The sequence below is a fragment of the Carassius gibelio genome, chromosome A15 (assembly GCF_023724105.1).
Source record: "Carassius gibelio isolate Cgi1373 ecotype wild population from Czech Republic chromosome A15, carGib1.2-hapl.c, whole genome shotgun sequence".
In the NCBI taxonomy this organism is placed as follows: domain Eukaryota; kingdom Metazoa; phylum Chordata; class Actinopteri; order Cypriniformes; family Cyprinidae; genus Carassius; species Carassius gibelio.
Window position 1 is genome coordinate 11,808,912 of NC_068385.1, and position 25,713 is coordinate 11,834,624.

The 25,713-nt window shown below is 36.4% G+C and overlaps 3 protein-coding genes across 4 annotated transcripts; all 3 read right to left on the reverse strand.

Moving 5' to 3' along the window:
• Window positions 1-5,611: 5,611 nt before the first annotated feature.
• LOC128028536 (tapasin-related protein) lies at window positions 5,612-10,561 on the reverse strand. 2 transcript variants are annotated; one of them, XM_052615774.1, is made up of 8 exons: window positions 10,433-10,561; window positions 9,891-10,073; window positions 9,524-9,796; window positions 8,237-8,566; window positions 7,478-7,807; window positions 7,241-7,309; window positions 6,405-6,424; window positions 5,612-6,123 (listed from the first exon to the last, which is right to left on the reverse strand). In XM_052615774.1, exons 1-8 carry the CDS (start codon window positions 10,491-10,493, stop codon window positions 6,112-6,114), a joined length of 1,278 nt encoding a protein of 425 aa, XP_052471734.1. In that variant the 5' UTR covers window positions 10,494-10,561; the 3' UTR covers window positions 5,612-6,111. The 2 variants fall into 2 exon arrangements, with proteins under 2 accessions (XP_052471734.1, XP_052471733.1); XM_052615773.1 differs by having other exon boundaries at window positions 9,891-10,076; window positions 10,433-10,547.
• A 1,670-nt stretch (window positions 10,562-12,231) lies between these two features.
• dhrs13b.1 (dehydrogenase/reductase (SDR family) member 13b.1) lies at window positions 12,232-14,808 on the reverse strand. The gene is made up of 5 exons (XM_052616836.1): window positions 14,569-14,808; window positions 14,356-14,474; window positions 14,134-14,257; window positions 13,165-13,491; window positions 12,232-12,937 (listed from the first exon to the last, which is right to left on the reverse strand). The coding sequence occupies exons 1-5, from the start codon at window positions 14,693-14,695 to the stop codon at window positions 12,678-12,680; spliced, it is 957 nt and encodes a 318-aa protein (XP_052472796.1). The 5' UTR covers window positions 14,696-14,808; the 3' UTR covers window positions 12,232-12,677.
• A 1,034-nt stretch (window positions 14,809-15,842) lies between these two features.
• LOC128029208 (PHD finger protein 12-like) lies at window positions 15,843-24,641 on the reverse strand. The gene is made up of 15 exons (XM_052616834.1): window positions 23,904-24,641; window positions 23,229-23,407; window positions 21,685-21,757; window positions 20,852-21,269; window positions 20,644-20,764; window positions 20,161-20,293; window positions 19,763-19,927; window positions 19,409-19,555; window positions 18,778-19,300; window positions 17,799-17,906; window positions 17,530-17,688; window positions 17,346-17,444; window positions 17,182-17,264; window positions 16,921-17,059; window positions 15,843-16,839 (listed from the first exon to the last, which is right to left on the reverse strand). The coding sequence occupies exons 1-15, from the start codon at window positions 23,967-23,969 to the stop codon at window positions 16,475-16,477; spliced, it is 2,778 nt and encodes a 925-aa protein (XP_052472794.1). The 5' UTR covers window positions 23,970-24,641; the 3' UTR covers window positions 15,843-16,474.
• Window positions 24,642-25,713: the final 1,072 nt, after the last annotated feature.

Sequence of the window (25,713 nt, forward strand, 5' to 3'; positions counted from 1 at the left end):
TGTCACAGCTCAAGATAAGGCCAGTGGGCGGCCTGGCCTGCTGCAGAGCTACAAGAGATTAGACGTAATACAGAGAGCCGAACAGAGACAAGAAAGTGTGTCGGTAGAAGTTGGCTTCTTACATCGGTCAGCTGTTGATAGGTGTCCCTGATCCAGGATCAGTCGAATGCAGACTCCTACCTCAAACTGAGATGTGCTGTTGAAAGATGATGCCTGTAGGAATAATCCTCAGCAGAGCTCTCCCACACACCGCTTGCTCAGAGACATTCTGGCCTGGACAATTATTTCTGAGTCCACTCCCTACATCCCCACACCTGTGACTGCAGGGCGACTCTCTGGGGTGTGTGGTTGGAGGCTCAATAAAACCAGTCATTGCTACATACAAAACACAAAATAGAGAATGAGAGATTATTGCATGGAGCAGAAGTCTCTTATGAGTTGCCTCTGGGCCTCCAGTCTTATGGTGTTTCTTAAGTACTTTTGGACTTGTTGAACACAATTTTCAAACTCAAAAGTTTATATTGTCTAGTAACACATAAATGTATATCACAGGAAAATTCTGCCATTTTTGTTGTCATGAATATATATATATATATATATATATATATATATATATATTTTACAACTAAGGGGGGAGGGGGGTTATAATTTGGGTAAAAAAATGAATAATCTTCACACAATAAGTTTATTGTTTATTTCATTCTTTATATAGACTTTAAAAAGTAGTATTCATAGTGTATGCAAACACTAAATGTTATAGATCTAATTGTGATGATTCATCCATGTTGTTTTATTTATCATTATTAATTTATTAAAAAAACTATCAGACATCACCAGAGTTTGCATTCAGATCTGCCTCCATCCATTTAAAAACCACCCTACACTTTTTTCTTTTTCTGTAATCCATTTCACTCAAGTCACTCACATCAAAAATGAATATAAGATCTCTCCCTTGTGCACATCACAGCTTAAGAAAAATCAACCACTTGGAAAAGTGGCCATAGTTGAAGAAACACCTCATTATGCCCCTCACTTATTTAATAAATAATGGACATTATTTATTGATTTTGTTAAAATTATTATTATTATTATTTGAAGAAAGAGATTGCAAGATAATAGCACAGTTTAGGGGACTGAATGGCAAATACAATGACCAAACTTATAGTTTAGAGGCCTAAAATGCTAAAATATCTGACCATGGAATGCTGCAACTGACCAATCACAATCAAGCATTCCAGAGAGCTGTGCAATAAACTTATACTACTCCATATTAAATGAAAAGAAAGAATACTGCAGCATGCAACAGAGGCGCCAGAGCTATTGATGACTGTGACTAAGTGCAAACACACTTGATTGAGCTGACGCTAACATGACTAATGGGAGAAAGATAAACAGTGACAAAAAAAGACTGGCAAGGTAAAGAGATAGAGAAAATGACTGGCCCCCAGTAAACCTGATAAAACGGTGTAATGACTTCACTTCCCGGCACTAGGGCCAGAAGGCATAGGAGGAGACGGGGTCAGGGGAGGTCAGTGGACAGTGAGGCTTTTCCATTCCTATGATTTTAATGGCTGAGAATCTGCCCGACTGACCCTTCTCGTGTAGCGCTGCAGGGGAGGGTGTCTGATCCTGACTTTTGACCTCTCAACTGGTCTGGCTGCTCCCAAAAGGAATCAATTTCTTCAGACAGTTCTGCGCAAAATACACCACATCATAGGAATCCGATTACAAGCAGGAAAGACATCAAATGCTGCATGGGTATGACATACTTTACCACCGAACCACAAAGCTACAAAGTCTTTGAATCTGGTAACATTCACAGACAGTCACAAATTTATAGGAGCTCCGAAGGGGAACGTCTTTGGGATCGTAGTTCACTGGTTAGTCTAAATCCTCCATCATTGTGGATTCCTCCAAAATAACAGATGACATAAAGAAGACCGCTGTTAAATTACTCTACAGAGCTGCAATACAGAGGCGAGCCATGTCGATGTTAGAGCTATCACGTCCATTTTTTTCTGAAGCTCACTTTCAGCTGACAGCTTCATCTTTAATCACCTCTGTGTCTGGAGAGCCAAATGACTAAAGGAAAAACTTGGCGATATTTCCTGGCAAGTCCTTGGAGAACATAATCATATATGGTCTAAAGCTCTGAACGATTACTAAGCATTTTAGTACGTCTGTTCCATGACATCATGACTGAATCAGTGCACATGTACACAAACACGTTTAACACCATATCCTGCCAGATTTTCTAATAAGAAAAGCGGTGTGTGTGTGTGCGTAGCATCTTCAACCCTTTAAATGTTTCAAAGGTGTGTTTTTCTTTCGGCTAAGCACTTTCATCAGGTTTTGTTTTCTTAGTTGGCATTCATTTAACATGGATATTATTTAAACTATTATCATCTGCCTTTGAGCCCCCCGAGCCCATGTCTCACAGCCATTTTCATTCATGTCATTCTCATGCTTCCAGACTTCCAGCCTATTTAAACTAGAGCTTCAAGTTTTTCTTGGACTGATAATATTAGAAAAGCATCTGCCCACAGGCTCACTGTACAATCAAATGCATATGAAAGTTAATGTTATATGTCATATAAATTCACCTTCCATTTTACTTAATTTTTTTAAGAATGCATTGAGTTCATTCTATTATTTAAAAATAAATAAAAATAAATACATATATACATAAAACATTTAAAATATTAATAATACAATTTCAAAAAGTAATAATAATAATAATAATGAAAATCTCTATCTGAATAAATAAACTTGTAACATAAAACAATTTTCTTTTAAAGTTGACATATTTAGTTCATGCATTAGTGGAGAATGTGCCATGACCTTTCCATAAAACTCATTTTTCTATGATCCAATAAGAGTCACAGTTATCAAAATAGTATGATTCATATTCCACATGCTAAAATGTTTACATCTGTGAACACGCTAAATTTCACAGTCATAAACTTGTTTATAGCATGGTGGTATTTATACCAAGTATTTTACTGCCAGAGCAGCTCACCAGGCCCATTTATCCCCAACGTCATGATGAACATCTCTGTGCTTCACTTTAAAAGAACTTTAAATCAGATGTGGCCAGGCACGGATCTGGTTAAAATTTTTGTTTAGAACATCCCAAAACTATGAAATGGCAATGATTTTGATCCTGATCCTCTTTACTTCACACATATATCAGTGTTCTTCATAGGTGTCATCAGGTGCTGAGAAGACGCAGTGTCTTAACCATCTATCTCACACGCTAAAAATACTACAAGTCATGTCAGCTAGTGTTGGCAGCAGAGAGAGAAAAAGAGAGGGAGAGAGAGAGATAGATAGATAGAGAGAGAGAGAGAGAGAGAGAGAGAGAGAGAAGTTCAAATTTAAAAGGCAGAAACCACAGCCTGATTGATGCGGGTTGCAAGGACTGAAGTCTTTCCATGATATTCTATTCCACCAATTAAACGTGAGGGGTCCGACCGAGCATCCAGCCTGCGCATTCACCAGGGAACCAAAGAATCCAAGAGAAAGTCCATTTTTGGATCTTCAACCCACCAGACTTCAAACACAGGCCAAAGGTCCAGAACAACACAGGAAAAATAAACACATTCACACAGACACAGGACAGGAAGGGGGAGCAGGACATACAGAGAAGAAAATAATACAGGATAAAAAGACAAACAGTCAACTAGTCCTGATGACTAGGTGAAGAATTTTGGGGGGTGGGCAAACATTCACTGGAAAGTTGGAATTTTATGAGAGACATATGTCTAGTAAATTTATGTGACAAATTAATTCTGCTGAGACAAATGCTGAGCAAATCAAGTCCTCGACCAACTTGGGACAGTCAGGGGAACAAATTTATTGTTCATACAAGCACTTAACCACTACTTCAACTCCTGGTGACTGGAAGAAGAAATGAACCATCACCCACCCTGATGTCTGAGACTGAAGACTATAGTGGTAATAAAATGTGGCCTTAAAGGGATAGTTAACCTGAAAATAAAGTTTCTCATCAGTTACCCACCATCAAATTGTTCCAAACTTGCATTAATTTCTTTTTTTCTGTGCAGCACATAAGATGTTGTGAAGAAAGTTTGAACTATTTTTGTCCATACAGTGAAGATCAATGGGTCCAAACAACAAGTCACAGTGATTTTTAATGCATGGACAAAAACAAAACAAACAAACAAACAACATAAAACACTGAGACACTTTTGTGTTCCACAGAAAAAAGAACGCCATACAGTTGTGAAAAGACATAAAACTATTAAAAATAACAGAAATAAAATACCTAAAATAATATAAAAATGGAATATAAGATAGAAAAAAAAAATAAACCTAAAAAACGTGAACCTAAATAAACCTAAATCTTGCCTTGATAACTCAGTGAAATAAAATAAATATAAGCCGAATTACTAAAATGACTAATACAGGAATAAAAACACATTTTTCTAAATAGAAATATTAAAAAAAAATATATAAAATGACAAAAACACAAAGTTATATATAGATTTATTTCATAATACTAAATAACTCTAAGGATGAGTAAATGGCGACAAAATTCATTTTGGGATGAACTGCTTCTTTAAAAGCGCTATATTGAAAATTCTCTATTGTACCTTAAAGTCCCTTAGAGAAATATTTATCCATTAATTATGAAAAATAAACTGAGCCCTTATTGATTTCCCCAGAGCACTGACCACCATCAGCAGTCACATGGCTCAGTGTTCCTGGGCTTTGGAAACAAAACAAGCAGTTCCCTCAATTCTCTTTGAATCAGTCTCCTCACCTCCCAGAGTGATGAGGTCTGTTTGTTTTTAAATCCCATCTGTGCTGAAACAAGCGCCACATGGTCGCCTATTGCAGGTTCAGAGAGGTTTAATCAACCCCAATCATTCTTTAATTCAGCTCGGCTGATTAAATTGTGCTAGAAAAATGTTTCTAACTTCCACAACACATTAACCGAAATAAAACAAGCCACTGTTGTATAAAATGTCATCAGGTCAAATGGAAACCGACGGGGCTAATAACAGATCACGAGGCAAGGGCAGGCGGCCCATCGTTTATGCAGTTGGTGTAATAGAGACTCTTGATTTTTTTAAGGCATAAGCCTCATAGGGTCCCAGGGCAGCTGAGCACTGAGCATTGACCTTCCTCTGGCTGCTGACCCACCAGGCATGCTAGTTTACAACAAGCCCAGTGAGCATCACCGCTGAATAGTCATTGAAATAAAACAAAACCTATTATTTCAATCAACGCATGCACAATAACATTACTAATAAAACCAGGGATTCTGAATTCAAGTATAAAGTTCCTGATAATGGCTCCATTGTGCTTTTGAAAACATTGTGGCTGGGATGAGAGAGAGTGAGTGAGAGAGAGATGAGGAGGGTACTGTGGGAGAAGGGGAATGTACCAAGTGCCATTTGGGAACAGCTGCCATTCCTGAGTGAAGTGTTTATAGTGTAGCTAACTGGGAGTCAGGGAGATGCCTCACAGAGGGGCACTGTGGTCCAGAGATGAGTATTTAGCCAAGAATACTTAAAAACCCCTCAGGCCATTGGTGTTGGCTTTCACTGTGAGTGGAAAACAGCGTTGCAAACATCACACAAAGTTCTCTGAAGATGGATATATTTAAATTTGATGCAATCAGAACGTAAAACTAATTAAACAAACATTTTACAAATATTCAATTTATTTTTGCAACTGAAGTGCCAAAACACTCATTTATACCTTTCCTCACATTCAATGTTATATTGTTATTTTTATAACTTAAAATGATCAAAACATCAGTAGTGCACTTTGCATTAATGCCAAATTGACATTAAAATCAATAGATGCCAAAAATGATACAACCCAGAAAGTCATAAGCAAGTTCTTCTTCAGTTCATAAAGAGCCACCGAGCTTTATCACCCATAGTAAACAAGGGCATAAAGCATGAGATCTGGAATTACACCTCACATAACACTCCCCATTTTCTCTTGAAGAGCACCTGATCTTGGCAAACGCAGCAGCAGGAGGAAACGTTGGGATGAGGGGAGAAAGTGAGAAGAAGGGAGGGATGTGTTGTCAGTTTCCATGACGCTCTACTTCAAGTCCTCAGGAATGAGTTCTCAAAACAACCTCTGCACATAAGAGACATGAATAAACACACAGTGTGAGACTGGACATATGGCAAAGACACACACACACACACTAACGTCACAATTCCACATGTCAATAGTTACACATACATGTACACACAGGCTTGTAAAACACACAGCTCTCACACATACACAATCATAAACAGTACAGACAGCCCGTTCATCTCAATCAGATTCATACACACCTGGGGTTCATGTAAATTTGCACAAAGGATGTTGTTAGAAATGTTATTGCTACTATTCTATTACACCTTCATTCTCACCTTTCTTGCTGATTTTCTACCTGAAAAAGAGAGAGAAAAAAAATAGAAGATGAGACTTGCACAGGTGAATAACTGAAAGGTGAAAAAAAATATTTTGTTCCAGATAACATTTAAACTTTGACAGAGTGCCTTAATTAATTCTATTTATTAACCACACTATCGCTGTCTAGTGATAAAAAAAAAATATTTTGTGACCTGGATGCACGATTCTGAGATATTACAATCATAAATATGTGTATTACATTGTTTTCTCTAAGAAAAATAAATCAGGAAATATTTGTGTACAATAAAAATAAAATTGAATAACTTATTAAATAATTAAATATATTAATACAGTTGAAATAAATTGACTACAAACAAGATTTGTTTTGGCTAAATATGAATTTACAATAACAAATATATGTATAATATACATATATAACAATTTATTTATAATTTATACATACATGTGTCAATATAGCGAAAATATACTGTTCATGGTTTAATTTATTTTTATGTTATTAATAATTGTTTATGTTTATGCATTTATTGTACATGTTCCAAGGTGCCATGGTATTCCACAAATATGCAAAGAGGTGCCTCAACAAACTATTTTCAAATGTACGTTTCTTCATTTTAAAGAGAATAAACTGGAAATTTGATATGCATCTAAGTGGAAAACCAAGATTTTTATGTTACATGCTACAGTGACTATATAGATCACATAGGAATATACAATGCATCATGTTTTCAGGATGTAAAAAAAACAAACATCAAATAATAACAATTAAAATGAGGGATGCACAATAAAGTTGATAAAAATGTATAAAGTGGTTTATAAACAACAAATGACTTACCAGCAAATATATAAAAAAGAAGTACTAGCATAGCAATTATGACGAAATACCACATGGTATAGTCAGGTCCTGTGATCAACAAACAAAGCAAAAAGTATATTGAAGAGTGCTGACAATCTGTCATAATGGAACATCAAGCCTGCCACCTAGTGGTTATTTATAATATTTAATTTAAAGAATAATTGGGGACTGTCCAATTGTTCAAATAATTTTGTATTTGTGTTGCATCTTATTCACCTTTAACTATGAGATAAAAGCTCTTGTGGATAGGACTGAGTAAGGACTTATGGGATACTCTGCAGGTGTACTTATTTCCAGAGTCCTCCAGGCCAGGCTGCAGATAGAACCAGGCTGAGTGCGAGTATGTGCCATCTTTGTGATGTTGATGACTGAAGTACCGTACATTTTCCATTATCGGAGATGTAGGGCTGCCTCCAGATTCTTCAATGTACCACTCAATAGTTGCATCCAATGGATAGTACCCCTCTGCATCACATATTAGCTTCTCGCCCTTACCAAGTGTCAAAGTCAAGGGGGAAATCACGTTTATAGACACACGGGGTTGTTCTGTGGATTTTGAAAGAGAAAGTGATAGTTCCATCATTTATTCATCCTCATGTCATTCCATACCTAAGAATGCGTTTCTTCAGTGTAGCACAAAAGAATATATTTTGGAAAAATATAATATCCTTATATTTATTTGTTAACCCTCCATCCTAGAACATTCCTGCATCTCACTCAATCCTATTCCATTATCATTTATAGCACAATTGTTTATACACTTATTTATTTGCCAATTTGTAAATCTCTTTTTTTTTCTTTTTTCTGTGTGTTGTTGTCTCTGTGTACTGGAAGCTTATGTCACTAAAACAAATTCCTTGTATGCGTAAGCATACTTGGTGATAAAGCTCTTTCTGATTCTGATTCTGATTTCTGATTCTGATTCTGAAAATGTATTAGCTGATTTTATCCATACAAAGAAGTAAGTCATCTCACCACTTATGGTAAGAGAAATATCCTGGCTGCCATTGAGAGGAGGAACCATCACAGAGCAGATATATGTGCCCTCGCTGTGTATACTGGTGGGGGGAAGTTTAATGGAGGCGTTTCCGGCAGAAATGGCCTGGACATCTACTCCGCTGCCTTCTGTCTTCCCCGTGCGGCTGGAATAGCTGAAGAGCTTGCTGCGCTCCCCGTGCTGCTGCAGTCTCCACTCCACTGTTGCATGAGGCAGTTTATGATCCACTGCAAACTTACAGTGCAGGTTTGGCTCCTTCGATAATCTCACCTTCACTGAGGGTGTTTGAGTCAAAACAACCATCACAGCTGGAAAACACGAGGAAGACAGGATGAAATAAAACATGGTTGGGGAAAAAGTAGAAGTAGAGCCCCTTGACTACAGTGGTGGTCTGAAATGAGGAGCAAAAGTTTGTGTTTTTTAGTGCATACATTCATGTTCAGTTATACCTATTGTTGACAACAACAACCAACTGTTTTTTTTTTTGTATGCTTATATTAACAATGTAATTAATGTTGTATTTATTCATTCCTAGTTTTTTTCTCATTAAGTTAGTGCCTTTTAAGCATGTTTACATTTGTTATAAAATAACAACTTTAAGAATAAAATGTTTCAGTATTTGTCAGGTTAAATTAATGCACATTACTTACTTACAATTTCTAGTTTGTATTTTTACATTAACTAATGTATTTGTTGCTCTGTTTATTAAATTATATATGTTTTTCATCCAGTTTGTTTCTTTTTAAACATTACATTCATTAAAAAAATTAAGAACAACAACAACTTATTTTTCAGTATTGTTCAGGTACAATAAATAAACATTACATGCACTATTAACAAAACAATAACCAATTCTGTTCTGTATTGTTGCATTAAAAATGTTTTAATTATTAATAGTTAGTCATTTCTAATAAAGTCTGTGGTATTTAATCATTTTTACATTAGTTTGCAGTTGCACATTTAATTTATATTTTATTTGTTATCTATGTTCAGCAAGTAATCAGTAATCAAAGTTCAGTAAACATTGCAGGTATCATTATTGTCACACACATTAATATATTCCTTTAATTTAACCAAGCTGAGCACTCACCAAAAGCCCTAACTGATCATGTTTTCAAGTCATTTGAATTTTGAATATGACTTAAAAATGCTGGGGAAATTCAATATTTGCATTGTTTAATTTTTAATTATATTCTCTTCCAATTTTTAGAGGAGGCACTGCCTCCCTTGCTTCCTAGGAGGAAACACCCCTGATTGATGGTTACCTGATGTTGTCAGGAGATCCCCATCACTGATTTCTTTCCATTCCATGAAGTCAATCTGTGCTTGGGCAGGAGATGCAGTTGCGTGTCTGAGGAAGGAGGTGATGACAAACAAGCCTTGCGTATGGCGTATTGTACAGGTGAACCAGACGTTATGATCCTGCGCTCCTGCAGTAGGCCAGCGCATTACAATCCCTCCAGTGCTGTATCTACGGATCTCACAGAGAAGTGTATCCTTACTTCCCTCCAAATAACGCCTCATATCCACTTTAGAGGCTGCATTATTATACACAACAAATTAATACACAATATATTCTTTAAAGAACAGAGCCCTTTATTAAGGTTATAACTTCAAATCACTTTCACTCACCTGTGACGAGGAAGGTAATAGTAGGGTGTATAGGCTTGTCGCCAACATTTCCAAATTGAAGCACAGCCTCTCTGTTGATGTACTTGGTTTCTATGTGGCCTTTTTCATTTAAACGAACATGCTCATCCACAAACAGACAAGGAAGCCACTGAACATCATAAAGAGACTGTGAGCCAGTTACACCTGCTCAAAACAAACAAACCAGAAAATAATGAGAATAATAACACTATAAATAAACCCAATACTCAATTAATTGGAAATGAAATATGGAGCTAAACGAAACTGAAAATAAAATTCCTCGTATACACAATCTCCATGATAAACAACCTTGCTATATAAAAGTGACTTTAAAACTCCTCTGATAGTTGTATTCTTAAAATTATTACGCATTCATTTACCTAATACTTATGATTTATAGCCTATATAAAATACACATCTTGCATTATATTACATAATACGAGTAGAGGAGTAAGTTAAAGGAGAAGGAAAAATTAAACGGTGACATGACAGAAATAATCTATACAAGCAATATTTACAAATACCTAAGCATAAAAATGCTAGGATAAGACCGCCAAAAGTCCAAAACATATTGTATAATCTCATCGTCGGACAAAGAGCTCGCTGTGCAAGCAGCCAAAGACAGCCAAGCACTTTCTCTTTCGTTTCGACAAACTGATGCGCATCTGCAGGCTGCATACGTCATCAAGCCTGGTTTATTTCAGTTAACCGAACATTACATTCGCGAGTCATAAGCAAAAAATAAATAAAAATAATAATAATAATAATAAAATAAAATAAAAAAAACACGCTCAACTAAGTATAATGGTCAAATCTAATATTCTACTATAACAACCAGTATGATATTGCGCGTGTAATAATATACTTACGGTACGGGTGCTGAGAGAAGTCAAAATGCATATAAACAAGCTGTCATACACACGTTTCCTTTATACTTTTGCTTATTTTAACAAACATTAAATTTAAAATTTAAATTTAACAAACAAAAATTTTTTAAATACTTTATTTTGTAGGCTACATAAAGGTTTGTATTGTACATTAATCATTATAAATCGTTTATTAATGTTTATAAATGTTAATATTAATGATTTTCATTCATTGTTTTCTTTTATTTCATGTTTGTGTGTGTATAACAAAAAACAAAATTAATAATAATAATAATAATTCTTTCCTAGCAATTGCTCTGTGTCCCATTTTCCTACACACATAAGAAGTGTTCCTTTATATTTTAGCTCATTCTTTCAAATCATATGTATTCAGAGTGATCATGACTATAAATGTATTAATTTTCAGGGCATTTTACTGTGTAGTTGTGAAAAAAAAAAAAAAAAAAATGCATCCTTGCAATTGCACTGTGTCCCATTTTCCAACACTCATAAAAAGTGTACCTTTATAGGTTAGCTCATTAAAAACACATAGTATTATATAACATACATTATTTGCCATTAGAAATATTAGTCTATTATTGTTTCAGTGCGAATTGTAGAAAACAGTCATGTTCATGTTTTGATGGGAAAAATTGTTGAGGTTTCCTTTATTTTTGTTGGTCGTTGTTTTTATTGTACAGAAAGCTCATAAAAAGTGTACCTTTATAGGTTAGCTCATTCTTTCAAATCATATGTATTCAGAGTGACCCTGCCTATAACTGTATTAATTTTCAGGGCATTTTACTGTATAGTTTTGGAGAAAACTAAAAGCAAAATCACCCAAAACATCAAACTCCATTGTTGCACTTTGTTCCATTTTCCAACTCTCATAAAAAGTATTTATATGTTAGCTCATTCTATCAATGGATACAGTGATAGTCAGTGTCACTCTGAATATATATCCATTGAAAGAATGAGCTAACCTATAAAGGAACCCTTTTTATGAATGTTGGAAAATGGGAAAAAGTGCAAGTGCAAAAATTGAGTTTGATGTTTTTTTTTCCCAAAAAGCATTCAATAAAAGGGTGCAATTAATTGTGGCCAATGTGTATTAGAGAAAAAAAAAAATTCATAATGATATTGACCTCATTATTCAAAGAAAGGATACGTTTTTGTGAATTAAAAAATAATAATTTTGGCCACAACTGTATCATGTAATAATGAGCAATTTTACAGCATTTATTAAACTAGTCTAATTTCACTGTTAACTCATGTTTCTTTATAATATATTGATACTAAGTTTTGCATATTGCACAAAACATTCGTATTTAGAGATTAGCAGTAATCTAGATTCATAAATGCTGTAAAGTATTGCTTTTAGTGTTAACATATTGAATCTTATTGTAAACCATATATTATTAAAAAAAGTAAAAAACAACAACATGAGCACCTACAGCAAAAATTAACAATTTACTTAAATGTTTTTAGCAACAACAAAACACGTACACAATTTGTATTGTATTATCACATCTCTAGTAGTGATCTTCCTTATAAACAGACATTTAAAGACCCTTTAAAGATCACAAAAATATACATTTTTAGGCATTTGAGTATTTTATCTTCTCTTTATACTGAAACAAGCAGGTTACTTAATTTGAAAATTAATGATGTTTTTTTTAATGATTGTGTCACTGAATTTAAAAATTATTTTAGGGTTTTATTTCAAATGAATTTGACAATATAACAAACAATGAAATGTGTCGTACTACAACTATGTCTTATTTTCTTTTCATAAATCAGTAAAAGACAGACAATTTTAGTAAAAAATATAATCGACATTGGTACACCTGCAATTTGTGCAGTAAGAACAACATATTCTGAGTGCTACTATCCAATTCAAGATTCAGGACAGACCGCATAATGTCTCACTCACTTCCCATAGCTTTTTGGCCACAGCATCATCTTGAGCCTTGGGCTTCACTTTCTGCACATCACAGTTGGAGAAATACCTGCCACTCAGGGATTCAATGCCCTCCTGCACAGCACAGTATAGAGTCGTCTGGGCACCAGCCTCTACATCCTTAAAGAACAGAGCTGCGACGGGTTTCAATAACCTTCTGGACATTTTAGTCAAATTACGGGTCAGATCAGAGTTTATAGCACCTGTTGAAACAAACGTGTTGGTATGGATGGCAAGTCATTAAAAAAAAATATATATGGTAAGTCAAACATTTGTACACACTTGACAGAAATGTTCATGATGCTAAAAACCGTTTAATATAGGTTTATGCTTTAATTCTTCAAATGAGTTGTGTTGATTCAAACTGTGTCTACATATGAAATGTAATACTAAATTAAAATACCAGTTATGATGTTAGAGGCACACAGACCTGGGTGGAGGCTGTAACAGGTCACGTTGGTTCCTTGAAGCCTCTTTGCGAGCTCATGTGTGAAGAGCACATTACACAGTTTGCTGTTTGAATATATCCAGAAGACACTCGCAGGAGAATCACCTACTCCAAACTCCTTGTGAGTGCGAAGTGTGTCGAAGTCAAGGTTCCCATAATTATGTAAATATGAAGATACAGTGACAATGCGGCTTGGCACACACTCTTTCAATCTGTCCAACAATAGGTTAGTCAGAAGGAAGTGACCAAGGTGGTTGACACCAAACATAAGACCAAGACCATCGTCAGTAGTGCCCTGCATATAAACTCCTGAAATACAGATTACATGCATTATAGATGGACTTGATATAGAAGTCTGTCTGAAATATTGAGTTGGCATACTTTTTGTTTAAATATTCCTCACAAAACCAGCAGCAGGATGGTTTTACATGCAGTGATATACAATGGAGCCCACACTAAATAGTGTGGGTTTTTACTGATATATATTAATATACATTAACTTTCAAAAGTTTCAAAAGTTAGTAAGAACATTAAGGAAGAAAAGTAATAATTTTGTTAAAGAATTAAATTGATCAAAAGTGACAGTAAAGAGATAATGTTACAAGATTTTGGTTTCAAATGTTCCTAAAAAAATAAAAACAACTGAAAAAGTATCAATTTCTGCAACAATATTATCATTATAAGAAATTTAGCAACAAATCAGCATATTAGAATAATTTCTGGATCATTTGACACTGCAGACTGGTTTATATTAGAAAATATTAAAGTAGCAAACAAATATTTTACATATTTTGTATTTTTGAACAAAGAAATACATAATTCGTTGGAAGAGACGTCTTTCAAAAACAAAAATCTTGCCACCTCCTAACTCTTGAATGCTAGTGTATATAATAATTACAGAATTAAAGAGGCCTATATTAGATTTTATGATATGATATGCTTAAACGAAACCTGCATTGTTGATGAGAATATCCAGTCTTCTCTCTGTCTTGAGAAAGGTCTCTGCAAAGGAGCGCACTGACTTCAAACTGGCCAAATCCAGTTCCATGAACACCACATTTTTACTTCCACTTTCCTTATAGGAAACCAAAACATATGATCTATAATTATAATAAGATGCATTTAGTGACTTAGCCTCACAGACAAATAGATTTTAAGGCAATGCTCTCTCACTCTTTGCACGATAGCGACAGCAGTTTGGCCGCGTGTTAGGTTACGGCAGGCCAGAATGACTCGCGCGCCTCTCCGCGCTAAATCCGCCGCTGTGGCTCTACCGATGCCCGTGTTACTACCTGCACAAAGTTTACATGAAGTGTGATTTAAACGGATCACAAACGTGGACTTGAAACTAGTTCTTAAAAAAGAAATATAAAGTGGCGCGTTTACCTGTAACGATGACCGTCTTGCCATGCAGTTTAGCCTTACTTTTGCATTGTTCTCCACGTACATATATACGAAATATCATCAGCACCGCAATCGCAACACCCGCGATCAACAATATCTCTTCTGCCATTTCGAATGTGAAAATACAACAAACAAAGGCTAAGAAAAGAACACTGCACAATATCCCAGTGTCTATTCCGGGGTTACAATCAGGTTACAATGCTTGCCAAGCCCAACAGGTTGCAGTAACTGGATCAACAGGACGAGCTGCTTTTGCGATGTCTAATTGTCAGTAATAACACTGATAACTGGGTACAGTGATCACAGTATTAAAGGTTTAACTTATTTATTTCTATAAAAGACTCATGGTTGGGACCACATGAATCCGATGTCTGAATATTTCAGTAAAAACTATGGATAAAATAGAAGTGACTGGGAAATCAGATGACTTTACTTAATAATCCCAATACATAAAGTAGGCTGTGAATAATAGCAGCAACATAACTGAATTTTTATAAGAAAAAAAAAGAGGGGAAAAAGGCACACATTCAATACAGTGATTGTAATCAGCTCACTTGCTTGTAATAAGCACTCACCACCTGCTAAACAAAATTTGGTAGCACTTTATTTTACAGTCCTGTTACTCATGTACATACTATGTACTTATTATAGTAATTACAATAACTATGTAACTAGGTACTGACCCTGAAACTACCCCTAAACCTAACCCTACCCCATGTAGTTACCTCGTATTACACTGCAAGTACACTAAGTACATGTAATACACATACTGTAAAATAAAGTCCATCCCAAAATTCACGTGTAACTTATCTCTTCAATTTTACACACATTGGTAAAGGGAAAGTACAACCGATATAACTTAAAATGATTTAAGCCTACTCACTCTCAAGTTGCTCCAAATATGTACGAGTTAGTTTTTTTTCTGCTTTAGACAAATTAAGATATTTAGAAGAATGTTGATTATCAAACAGTTGAAGGTAGCCATTGACTTCCATAGTAGTATTCCCCCAACCCCACCAGCAAATAACTACTTTGTTGCGGAAATTTCACAAGCTTGCATGAGGAAGCATTTTTTTCACACTCATTTCATTCCTAAATGTAATGGCTTACTTTTGTCAACCCAAAAAGAAGATATTTTGAAAAAAAAAATGTCTTAGTTTTGGCAAAAGTCATACAGATTTGGAACAACACGATTATGAGTAAGTGTCAGAATTTAAATTTCTGGTTGAATTATAAACAAAAACCACGCCATGGTCTGGTATTTAAAAATCTTTATATATTTACAATGTAATGACACAGATGTCAGATGTTTTCTTGCTGATAAAAAGACACTTCAGTCACATGTACATGAGCAAGAGAAACAATTTTAGTTGAACAACTAGCTTTATACACAAATGAACTTCACAACGAAGGCTGTAGAGGTTCTAACACTACAGAGAAATGGACAGTTCCAGAAGAAACTAGAACGCACAACGGTTCTGCTAGTAAATCCTACAAAAGGTATTTGCACATGTATGCACTTCTGCATATAGTTACCTAGTGTGCAAAAACTGCAGAAAAAGAACAATACGTTTTTATAACAAAATAAAATATTTTGTGGAGTAAATATATAGTTCAAAAGAGTACATAAAAACTCCTTGTACTGACACAAAGTATACAGGGTGTGGTGTCATCAAGTGAGGTTTAGAGGAAAATTGAACATCTGCTTCTCAGTCAAAAGGTTTTGCATAAAAAAAAAAATGATAGAAATGTAATGTGCAAACACTTTGTCCGTAACACCCAGCCCCCAAAATACCTCTATACAAATGAATGAATTAACCGCTTTATCAAAGTTCCTCTTATCCGAACTGCATTTACTGTCCATTGAAATCTTGAAGGAGAAGAGGGGTTATGATACAGACTTGGACTGTAGCACTGGTTTTTGGTGGAGTTTGGAAGTCTGTGCATCAACCGTTTCAGTCTCTTCTTGGCTAACGCTGGTGGACGTCTCCTCTTTTTTGGGTTGGTTGCCAGCAAACTCTGTGATGCTGAACAGGAACTGCATGCAGCCCACTTTGATGCAGCTGCTGTGGTGGAGCAATGCAGTGCCTTCCCAGCCGGCTCCGCTGCCCCCTATCAGGCTAGAGCTGCTAGCTTTACAGTTGCAGGGTGATTTGGGTCCTCCTTGAGCCAGGCTGCTCATCATACCACCAGCGGGCACCATCACGGTCTCTGCACACATTTCACCAAGCGATGTCCTTGACCTGTTACCTCCTGTGGATTTACCATAACAGATATAATGCATTACTACAATCATATCACGCATTACAAAAACAAGATATGGGCGGTACTCACTGATGCTGTTTTGTACATTGGACGTGAGCCCACAGGGTGAAGTGATGTTTGGTTTGTCGGAGAAGTCACATGAGTAAAGCACGTTATCTACAGTCGTCCCATGCTCACTGTAGTTCAGAAGCTCATAATGCTTCGTGTTCTACAACAGAATGAATAACATTCAGAAGCATTCATCTCCCTTTATCCGTTAAATCAAGACATTTCAATTGAAATGAGCATCCCGAGTGCCTTTAATGAAGCATAATTAGGGATAAAACTCACTTCATCATAAAAGATGCAGGCATGTTTCCCAGAAACATAATTGCAATGACCGTAGTTTGTAAGGCACACATCCATTTCAGCACCTGAAACAAAAACAAAGCATGAACCTCAACGAATCTTTTTCTAAATAATGCAAATGTAACGTCGCTTGTAGCAAACTGCACCTGTTCCGATGTACAGGGTCCTTAAGCACATGTTGATAGCTGCCCCTTTTCCTGTTAAAGGACACAGTACTGCTCGAGCTTGTACGTCCCTTTTTTGTGCTGCAAAAGAGCAAAGACTTGCTATATTATGATTGGAAGGGCAACAGCACATCCTCAAAATGACGTAATGGGCGAGTTCAGTTACCGTCTGCATTAGGGGTAGGTTTAGGAAGCGAGGCAATTATGGCTGGAGGAATCCCACATTTACTTGAGGGTTGAAGTGATTTGGGAGACAACAGCTGTTGGATCCTTTGCCAAGCCAGGAGTCTGATAAACTCCTCATCCAGCACATTGATGTCCACTTCTACAACACAAAGAATTTCATTCCTCAAAACCAGTGCAAGACTATCATTTCTATTCATTATTGAATTATTTCATTGAAAAAAACAAGTCTGACTGAAGTGGGTCTCTTACCTGCATCGCCTTGAACCACATTCTTGATGTAGCTGTATAAGCTGCCGATAGAGGATGGGAGCACTGAGCCTTTCCCAGCAGGCATCACATCAGGACTCACTTTGTTCTCTGGAAAGACAAGACATAGACAGTCAATTCTGTGGACTGAAGAAACAACTCAAACTCCACTTTAATTTGCAAAACTGATATTAGGTTTTGGCTTTGGAACACTCTCAGATTCATATTCCACTAAATGATTCAGTTTTTTAACAATTCTATTAGTAATTTTGAGGGGGAAAAAATTCTTATTGTATTTATCCAGCAACCTTGTCAAATGCTAATAACATTTTAGACAAAAGCACAGCAGCTTTAAAAAAAACACCTTAAAAAGGTATGGTCCATAAGCTTTACACACACACACACACATACATTTATCCATTAAAGATGCATTCAATTGAACACACACACACATACATACACACACATACATATATATATATATATATATATATATATATATATATATATATATATAAAAACAACAACAACAAAAACGCTGTTCTTTTGAACATTCTAGTCAAATAATCCTGAAAAAACAACTGGCAATAAGAAATGTTTCTTGAGCACTAAATCAGCATGATTTCTGAAGAGTAATGGATGATAAAAAACAGGTTTGCAATCATAGGAATAAATTATATTTTTAAATATATTAAATAAGAAAACAGTTTTATAAATTAGTTAAATTTTGGTTTTTAATAAATTACTTTTCTTTTTTTAATCAAATATGTGCAGCATTGGCAAGCTTAAGAGACTTCTTTCAAAAACACTAAACAAACCATTGAATCATAGTAAATATATTGCATGAACATTCTTGTGCGATATATATAAAAAAAGGGTCATTACCCAATTGTCTGTGGGGATACGAGGATTATGGTGATTGTTAATTCTAGAGCACAGCAGAAAAAGAAAATAATGTATAGAGTGATGTAGGCTGAAATACCTTTACTTTGAGATGACAAGCTGCTGTTCAGCCCTGAAGCTGAGCTGTTATGATGGGCAGGCAGGTCTGAAGCAAGGCTGGTAGATGAAGGAGTATCTCTCTGCATACAGGAGCTGAGGGGACTGCTGTTCTCAGTCTTTATGTCTACATGGTTGGGCAGGGCTGGTTCTGAGAGTGCTGGTGTTTGTAGTCTAGAGGGGCTGCTGGGCCTGTCACACACCACTGGCCCATTCACTCCAGTACCCTTCTCCGCTGGACTGTCAGCGTCACCCTGACAAGAGTTTTCTCTGCAGCTTTCAGGCTGTTTGGGTGCCAGAGAGGGCAGCACAGGGGCCCCCTGGGGGCCAACTTGTGTACCACTAGGCTGGAGGCACTCAGAATCCTGAGAGCTGAGATCCTGCATCTCCATAGATTCCTGTGTCTTCACATCTGACATATCCGAGTCCCGGAGGGAAGATGACATCTGCTTAGCAGATAAATGTTTCATAATACTACACTGAAGTGCAATGACATGACGAAGCCACTGTGAAAAAGAGAGAAAAAAAAAGGAATGATACAAAATACTTTTGCATTCAAAATAATACTACAGCAGTTAGATTTGTTGCACAATCACTTTATACAGTGCATTTACCTCCTCTTGTTCCTCTTCGCCAGTTAAATGTTGAGAAGAACGTTCTTGTTCCATGAAACCGTTTGTGACCAGCTCTCCATTGCGAAGACCCACCTGACCCACCAGCAGAGGGGGATTTTGGTAGTGATTTTTAATGGCATTGGGGACCTACAGACACATATAAACATAACAAAATCATAATTCAAAACTGCTATGTTTGCAAAGGAATCTTTCTGGTAATTATGTGTTTTTTTTTCTCCCTGTAATGTAATGACCGTTATAGAAATCGCACTCACAAGTGTAAACTTTATCCAATAAAATTTAGAAATTGAGAATAAAAAAATAAAAAAACCACGTTGCTCAATGAGACGCCACCTTCAATGTCTTTTTCTTGATGTGGCGAACACCTCTGCGGTTGGGATGGTGCTGGCGGTGAACCCAGCGCAGGAAGTCCACTTTGACTGCATGTTGGGACAATCCTTCCTGGAACTGATCGAAGAGCTGGCAACGTGTGCTGAGGGGCACGCTATTTTGGTTTAGCTAGGATGTAAAGACAATGTGTTCATTTTATAGTCCATCATTTCATGAGTGTGTAAGGAAAACATAAACTAAAAGACTAAATTCAATGAGCTACTTGAATAATACTAAAAAGTGACAAATACTACATTAACTCAACAGAGAAAGAAAACTCTTATTATTATTGGCAAAATAATAATATGTGGTGTTTAACATCCCTAACATGAACAACAAGTGATCAAAGACAAGACACCAACCACCATGTGTTCAGCGTGGTTGGGACACATCCATCTCCCAGTGGGCATGGCAGTGAGAGGGGGGTCCAGACAGTCCATGTGGAACAGGAGCGCACAGTAATCACACTGGATCAGAGGAGCTACCCTGCAGCTCCTACGAAGCAAAAAGAGAGAGGAACCTGATATACTGTGCAACAATACTGACAATCAATCAATAAGGGACTCCATTTAGAGATGCATGGACATTAAGATTCTGTCACAGTGTTATTTTCATATTATTTATAACCTATTATAGATGGTATTTACAAATAAACATAACTGCTCCATGGAGCTTATTTTACTTATAAACGGGAACACCCTATCATAAAAATTCCACAGGAAAATCTTGAGGGAAACAATAGCAAATTAGAATTCTGGGTTCTGACATCATGACTGCATAATTCTATTTCAGCAAATAATTAATATGATACTGTCAGTGTGTGTGCAATGTTTTCGGGCCCTTACTTGCCACAGGTAAAGCACACTTTCACTGGCAGAGGGACCAGGCCGCTGGGATCCAGCTCATGTTGTGGCCTCTTCACATTCTTGCCCATTGCCTCCTCTTTCCTTCTGCGCTTACTGCTGCCTGTAGATACACGCAAATAAAGTGTAACTATAAAAACACACAAAGCACACTTTAACCACTTAACATAATGGTGTGGGAGAGCCTCACCTGGCAGTGAAGTGGTGCACGTAAGCTCACTGGGCAGCTGAAACTGCGTGGGGTTTCTCTCCATGGCCGCGGCGATCAGCAACTGAAAAGGTTTCTTTAGGCGAGGTGTGGCACTCTCAGACTCAGAGCCCTGCACTTCCTCTTCAACGTCCATCAGGTCCTCATCAACGTCATTGTGTTCTGACGGTGTAGGTGTGTCGGTGGATGCATTTGAAGTGGGCGTACCAGGACGGCTGCTTGTGCGTCGCTCCAGAAGACGGACTTGTGCGACAGCAAGTCTCAGGCCTCCTGAAGTGGCAGAGGGCAGCCCGTCCAGACGCAGTGTTCCCAGCTCCAGCTCCGCTGCAGGGGAGGAAGCCCGCTTGGACAACTGCCGCTCCAACGCCCCATTCACCTGCTCTGCCTTCTGCTCATGCTTCTAAAGAACCAGAAAATTACACACTACAGCTCTGCTCCTTAAAACTAGTAAGCAAGGTTCCAAGCCAAAAGATTCTCTAATTATCATTATTAAAGTATCTTTTACTCTAATAACAAAAAATCATAGCACACATGTTGAGTATATTAATTATTTGCATGCATTGCTAATTATAAAGAATTTGCATGCATCTAGTGTCTTTCTCAGGAAATTAAAGGGATAGCCTAGTAGAGCCTACAAAATTAAAAATTCTTGTCATTTCTTCATCCTCATGTTGTTCCAAACCTGTATTTATTTATTTTTATTATAAAAGCAGACACTTTTCGGGTGAACTATTCCTTTAACTGTGAATAGATAAACAGTAGAACAGTACAGTTTCCAAAAACAAGACCGCAATGGCAAACATGACTCTTCCAACCTTTTTGCGCACACTGCAGCGATGACACATCCAGTCACCAGGGGGCAGCATCTCTCTGCTCAAAGGTGGATTACTGTGAAGAAACAAATGTTTCAGAACACAATAGTGCTTTTTACACATTTGTTTTAAATATTTAACTTCTCTATAGAAATAAATATTTTTGCATAAAAATCTCAAAGTACATCCAAACAAATCTCCCCTCAGTAAGGAGTTGTTGAATAACAATGCATTTACTTCCCCTTAGTGATAAGAACAGGTAAAATGCAGTAAAAACCAAGATTCTGGATTAAATGGACCTCAAATGAAATAAGGCAGGAGTGATTCCATCCAGACATAGTCTCTATGATAAACTACAGGACCCAGCTGTAGGGACATTTTTGTTCTTAGGTGCATTAAGACTTTATTTAAAGCTCAGGCTGTTAGAGCTAAGAAGTATAGTGAACAAAAAACGTTTTAAATGCCCATTTCTAGGTGATTTTTGTTGTCTCTGTTGTTGGATGAGGGAGTGGTGATGTGCATAAAAAAATATACAATGTTAGTAATCATGAAATCTACATTGATTATGTGTGATAAGTGTCAGCATTAAGTTTCTACATATGACAACTGTCAAACTGACTGTAGCTTCTGTGTAGTGACAGCAATAGTGTCAGTAATATTAAATGGCAGTCATATTAAACAGCACAACTGTTTTTAAACTCTGATAATAAGATATGTTTTTGAGTACCAAATCATCATATTAGAATGATTTCTGAAGAATCGTGTGACACTGAAGACTGGAGTAATGATGCTGAAAATGTAGCTTTGGCAAAGGAATACATTTAGTGCTGTCAAAGGATTAATCACACCCAAAACAAAAGTAATTGTTTAAATATTATATGTGTGTGTACATATACATATACATATATATATATATATGTATATATATATATATATATATATATATATATATATATATATATATATATGTGTATATATATATGTATATATATATATGTATATGTATATGTATATATATATATATATATATATATATATATATATGGATGAGTGTGTAATTAAACACATAATAAATATGCACACACATTACATGCAAACAAAAACTTTTATTTTGGAAGCAATTAAACAAACAGTTAATTCTATGAAAGCTCTAAACACACTACATCTGACAACATATAAAAATATTCCACAACTTTACAGTACTTCTGATATAAGTCCAGCCTTTGTGAGCATTAGAGACTTTTCAAAACCATTTATTAAAAACCCTAAAACTTTTGAACAATAATGCATTTTAGTTGTCATTTAATGTTTTGCTTATAAGTTCATTTGCTATAAAACAACTATATTTGGTGCAAACCACTACTACTACCACTAAGTGCTTTCAAGAAGTCCACAAATCACCCTCTTAAGCCACATCAGCCAACTAGATAACAATCTTTGAGAAATGTAAAAATCAGCAGCATAAGCAGACTTGTACATAAATCTAAAAGAAAAATTCAGTCAACTGTTAAACCAAGACAAGTTACGGAAACGCATTGGAAGCATACCAGCATTGCAGGTGAAAAGCAGCGGGACAGTGATCGCAGCAGAGCAGATCTCCTCCCTCGCGGCAGCTATCGCAGGTGTCGTGGTTCGTGGCTCGGCCTCCTCTTCTGGTCTCCCTCTCTGGTTTGCGTCTCTTCTCTCCATCCTCAGAGCGTGGGGGTGCGAGCAGCTGCTGAATTTGCTGGAACAGATTATCAAATACATTTTAAGCAAAAATTTAGTTACACAAAGATCTACCGACAGATGTCAATGGAGAGTTGCTTCACACTTTCAATTTCCAACCTTACCACTACACATTTTGGATGTCATGCTAATCTGACACACAAACAATGCAGATTCTGGATTAACATGAAGGGTGACATTAGAGAGACTTGCTCACATACAACTATGAGGAGGTCAAACTTTTTCCAAGTAATATCAGATCTAATCAGCTATATAGAAAGAGAGAGAGAGAGAGAGAGAGAGAGAAATGTGTCCTCGGTTGTACTTTCCAGGCAGGCAATTTCTGCAACAGGCCCAATCCAACACTGCATAGACTCACCAAGGCAAATGTCCACAAACGAATTGTTTTCCATTCTGCAATTTGCTTTTATTATGACTCAGTATCCCTAATAAAGGCATACTCTGACAAGACAGTGATTCGAGGCACAGCTGAAGGGCAGACAGGCTTAACTTACCTCCATTAGGCCCCCAGACGTGTCCAAATCGTACAGGATCTTCGGGGTCTCCATTTTGTCCCACATTCACACTGCTGAAATTTAGCATTAACACACAATCCGACAGCAGTTTTCGCCTTCACCAAACCCAGTCGGGTTTACCTGCTGTCTTGAAGCAGTTCTGGAAATAGTGAACGGGTCGATTATCAAACAAGATAGCGGATTGGCTGCTCGATGCTCGGCTAGCTAGCAGCTATCAACAACAAAAGCAAACCGCTCGCCAGATGTCTGGTGCTGATCGAGAGCTTACGAATCCCTCAAACTTTAATTTAAGTGCAAAAATCTTCCCTATTTTGATTGGAAGTTGCTGCCTGGTCTAGTATTGAAGGGTTCCTGTGGGATGTGAAGGCCTAGCTCGCTAGCCTAGCAGCATCCTCTGCTTCAGCAGCAGCCGCCTGCAAAGATTCGTGTAGAAATCCACAGCTGTCTGTCCCCATCGCATACTGGCTAAAAAAAAGCGCTCGCTGTTGCAAAGTAGCTCTGCTGGATTGATTGTCGGTGGTTAGGTCCTCATGTGCAGAAACACTCGTGGATGGTGCACAGATGACAGCAGTGAAGAGCAAAGGTGTTGTTATGAAAAGCCATTGCTAGTAGCTATGCTAACTGGCTGGCGTTGCCCTCCTCTGACTCGACTCTAGCGGGGTTGGAATGAAGTCTGCGCATGCGCACTGCTCCTCCGAGTGTTAATCTGACAGAACAACAAGAACTCTTCAAGCCTGCAGGCCATGTTTTCTCTAAAGCATAGCGAAGAAGTATTTTGAAAAAGAAGATATAAAATTACCCCAAATCCTTAAACCGGATAACAAAGTTTGCGAATGACAAATAAAACAGAGCAATCTGATGGAACATCATTTTTAATTAAGATATGCTATGATAATGTTGTGGTAAATAAATACAGTACAGTACAATTAAGTAAAAATATATCATTTTGAATCATGATACTCCCAGACAGCCAAGTCCCCTTAAAACTTTTCAGAAAGATTTCTTCTGTGAGCGCTTAACTGAATCCATCAGACAATAAATAAATAAATAAATAAAAATAAAATAAAAACTTCAAACTATTCTTTAATGTTTTTTTTTACTTCTCTGAAATGTCTTGTATAGCACTTGTCATGTTACTTAACTGCTCATAGATACATTATTTTGGATAATTTAATATGAATGTAACACCTGTAATTATACCAGTTATTGGTCTGAAAAAAAAAAAAGTTGTTTCTTAAGTTCCAAAAATAATGTTGTTCAGTTGGAGACAGCGAAACACTGAAACATTCACTCACAATGAAAATCTGTCATGAGACCAACTGTGATGTTTTTGGCAGCATTTGCTAATAACATTAAAATGACAATATTTCAGTCAATACAGACAACATTCATATTGGGACCAAATACATAACGGTTTTAGATGATCCATATCATTGATGTTAACAGACAGTGTGAAATGAACAAAGATCTATTCTATCATAGATAAACCTCATATATACATACATTTAAGCGTTATCTAATACAAATTGTATGTACATTCTTAGATATTTATACATTAAGAGTGCCTGCTGAAAGAGTACAGTCAGTTGTTATGTTGTTCCATACTATGTATAAAAACATACAAAAATAAACAAAAACCAAAAAATCAGAGCCATTTGATCAGTGAAGGAGGGATGATTTACAAGAACTTTTCACCTTATTATTATATATATATATATATATATATATATATATATATATATATATATATATATATATATATATATATATATATATATATATATATATA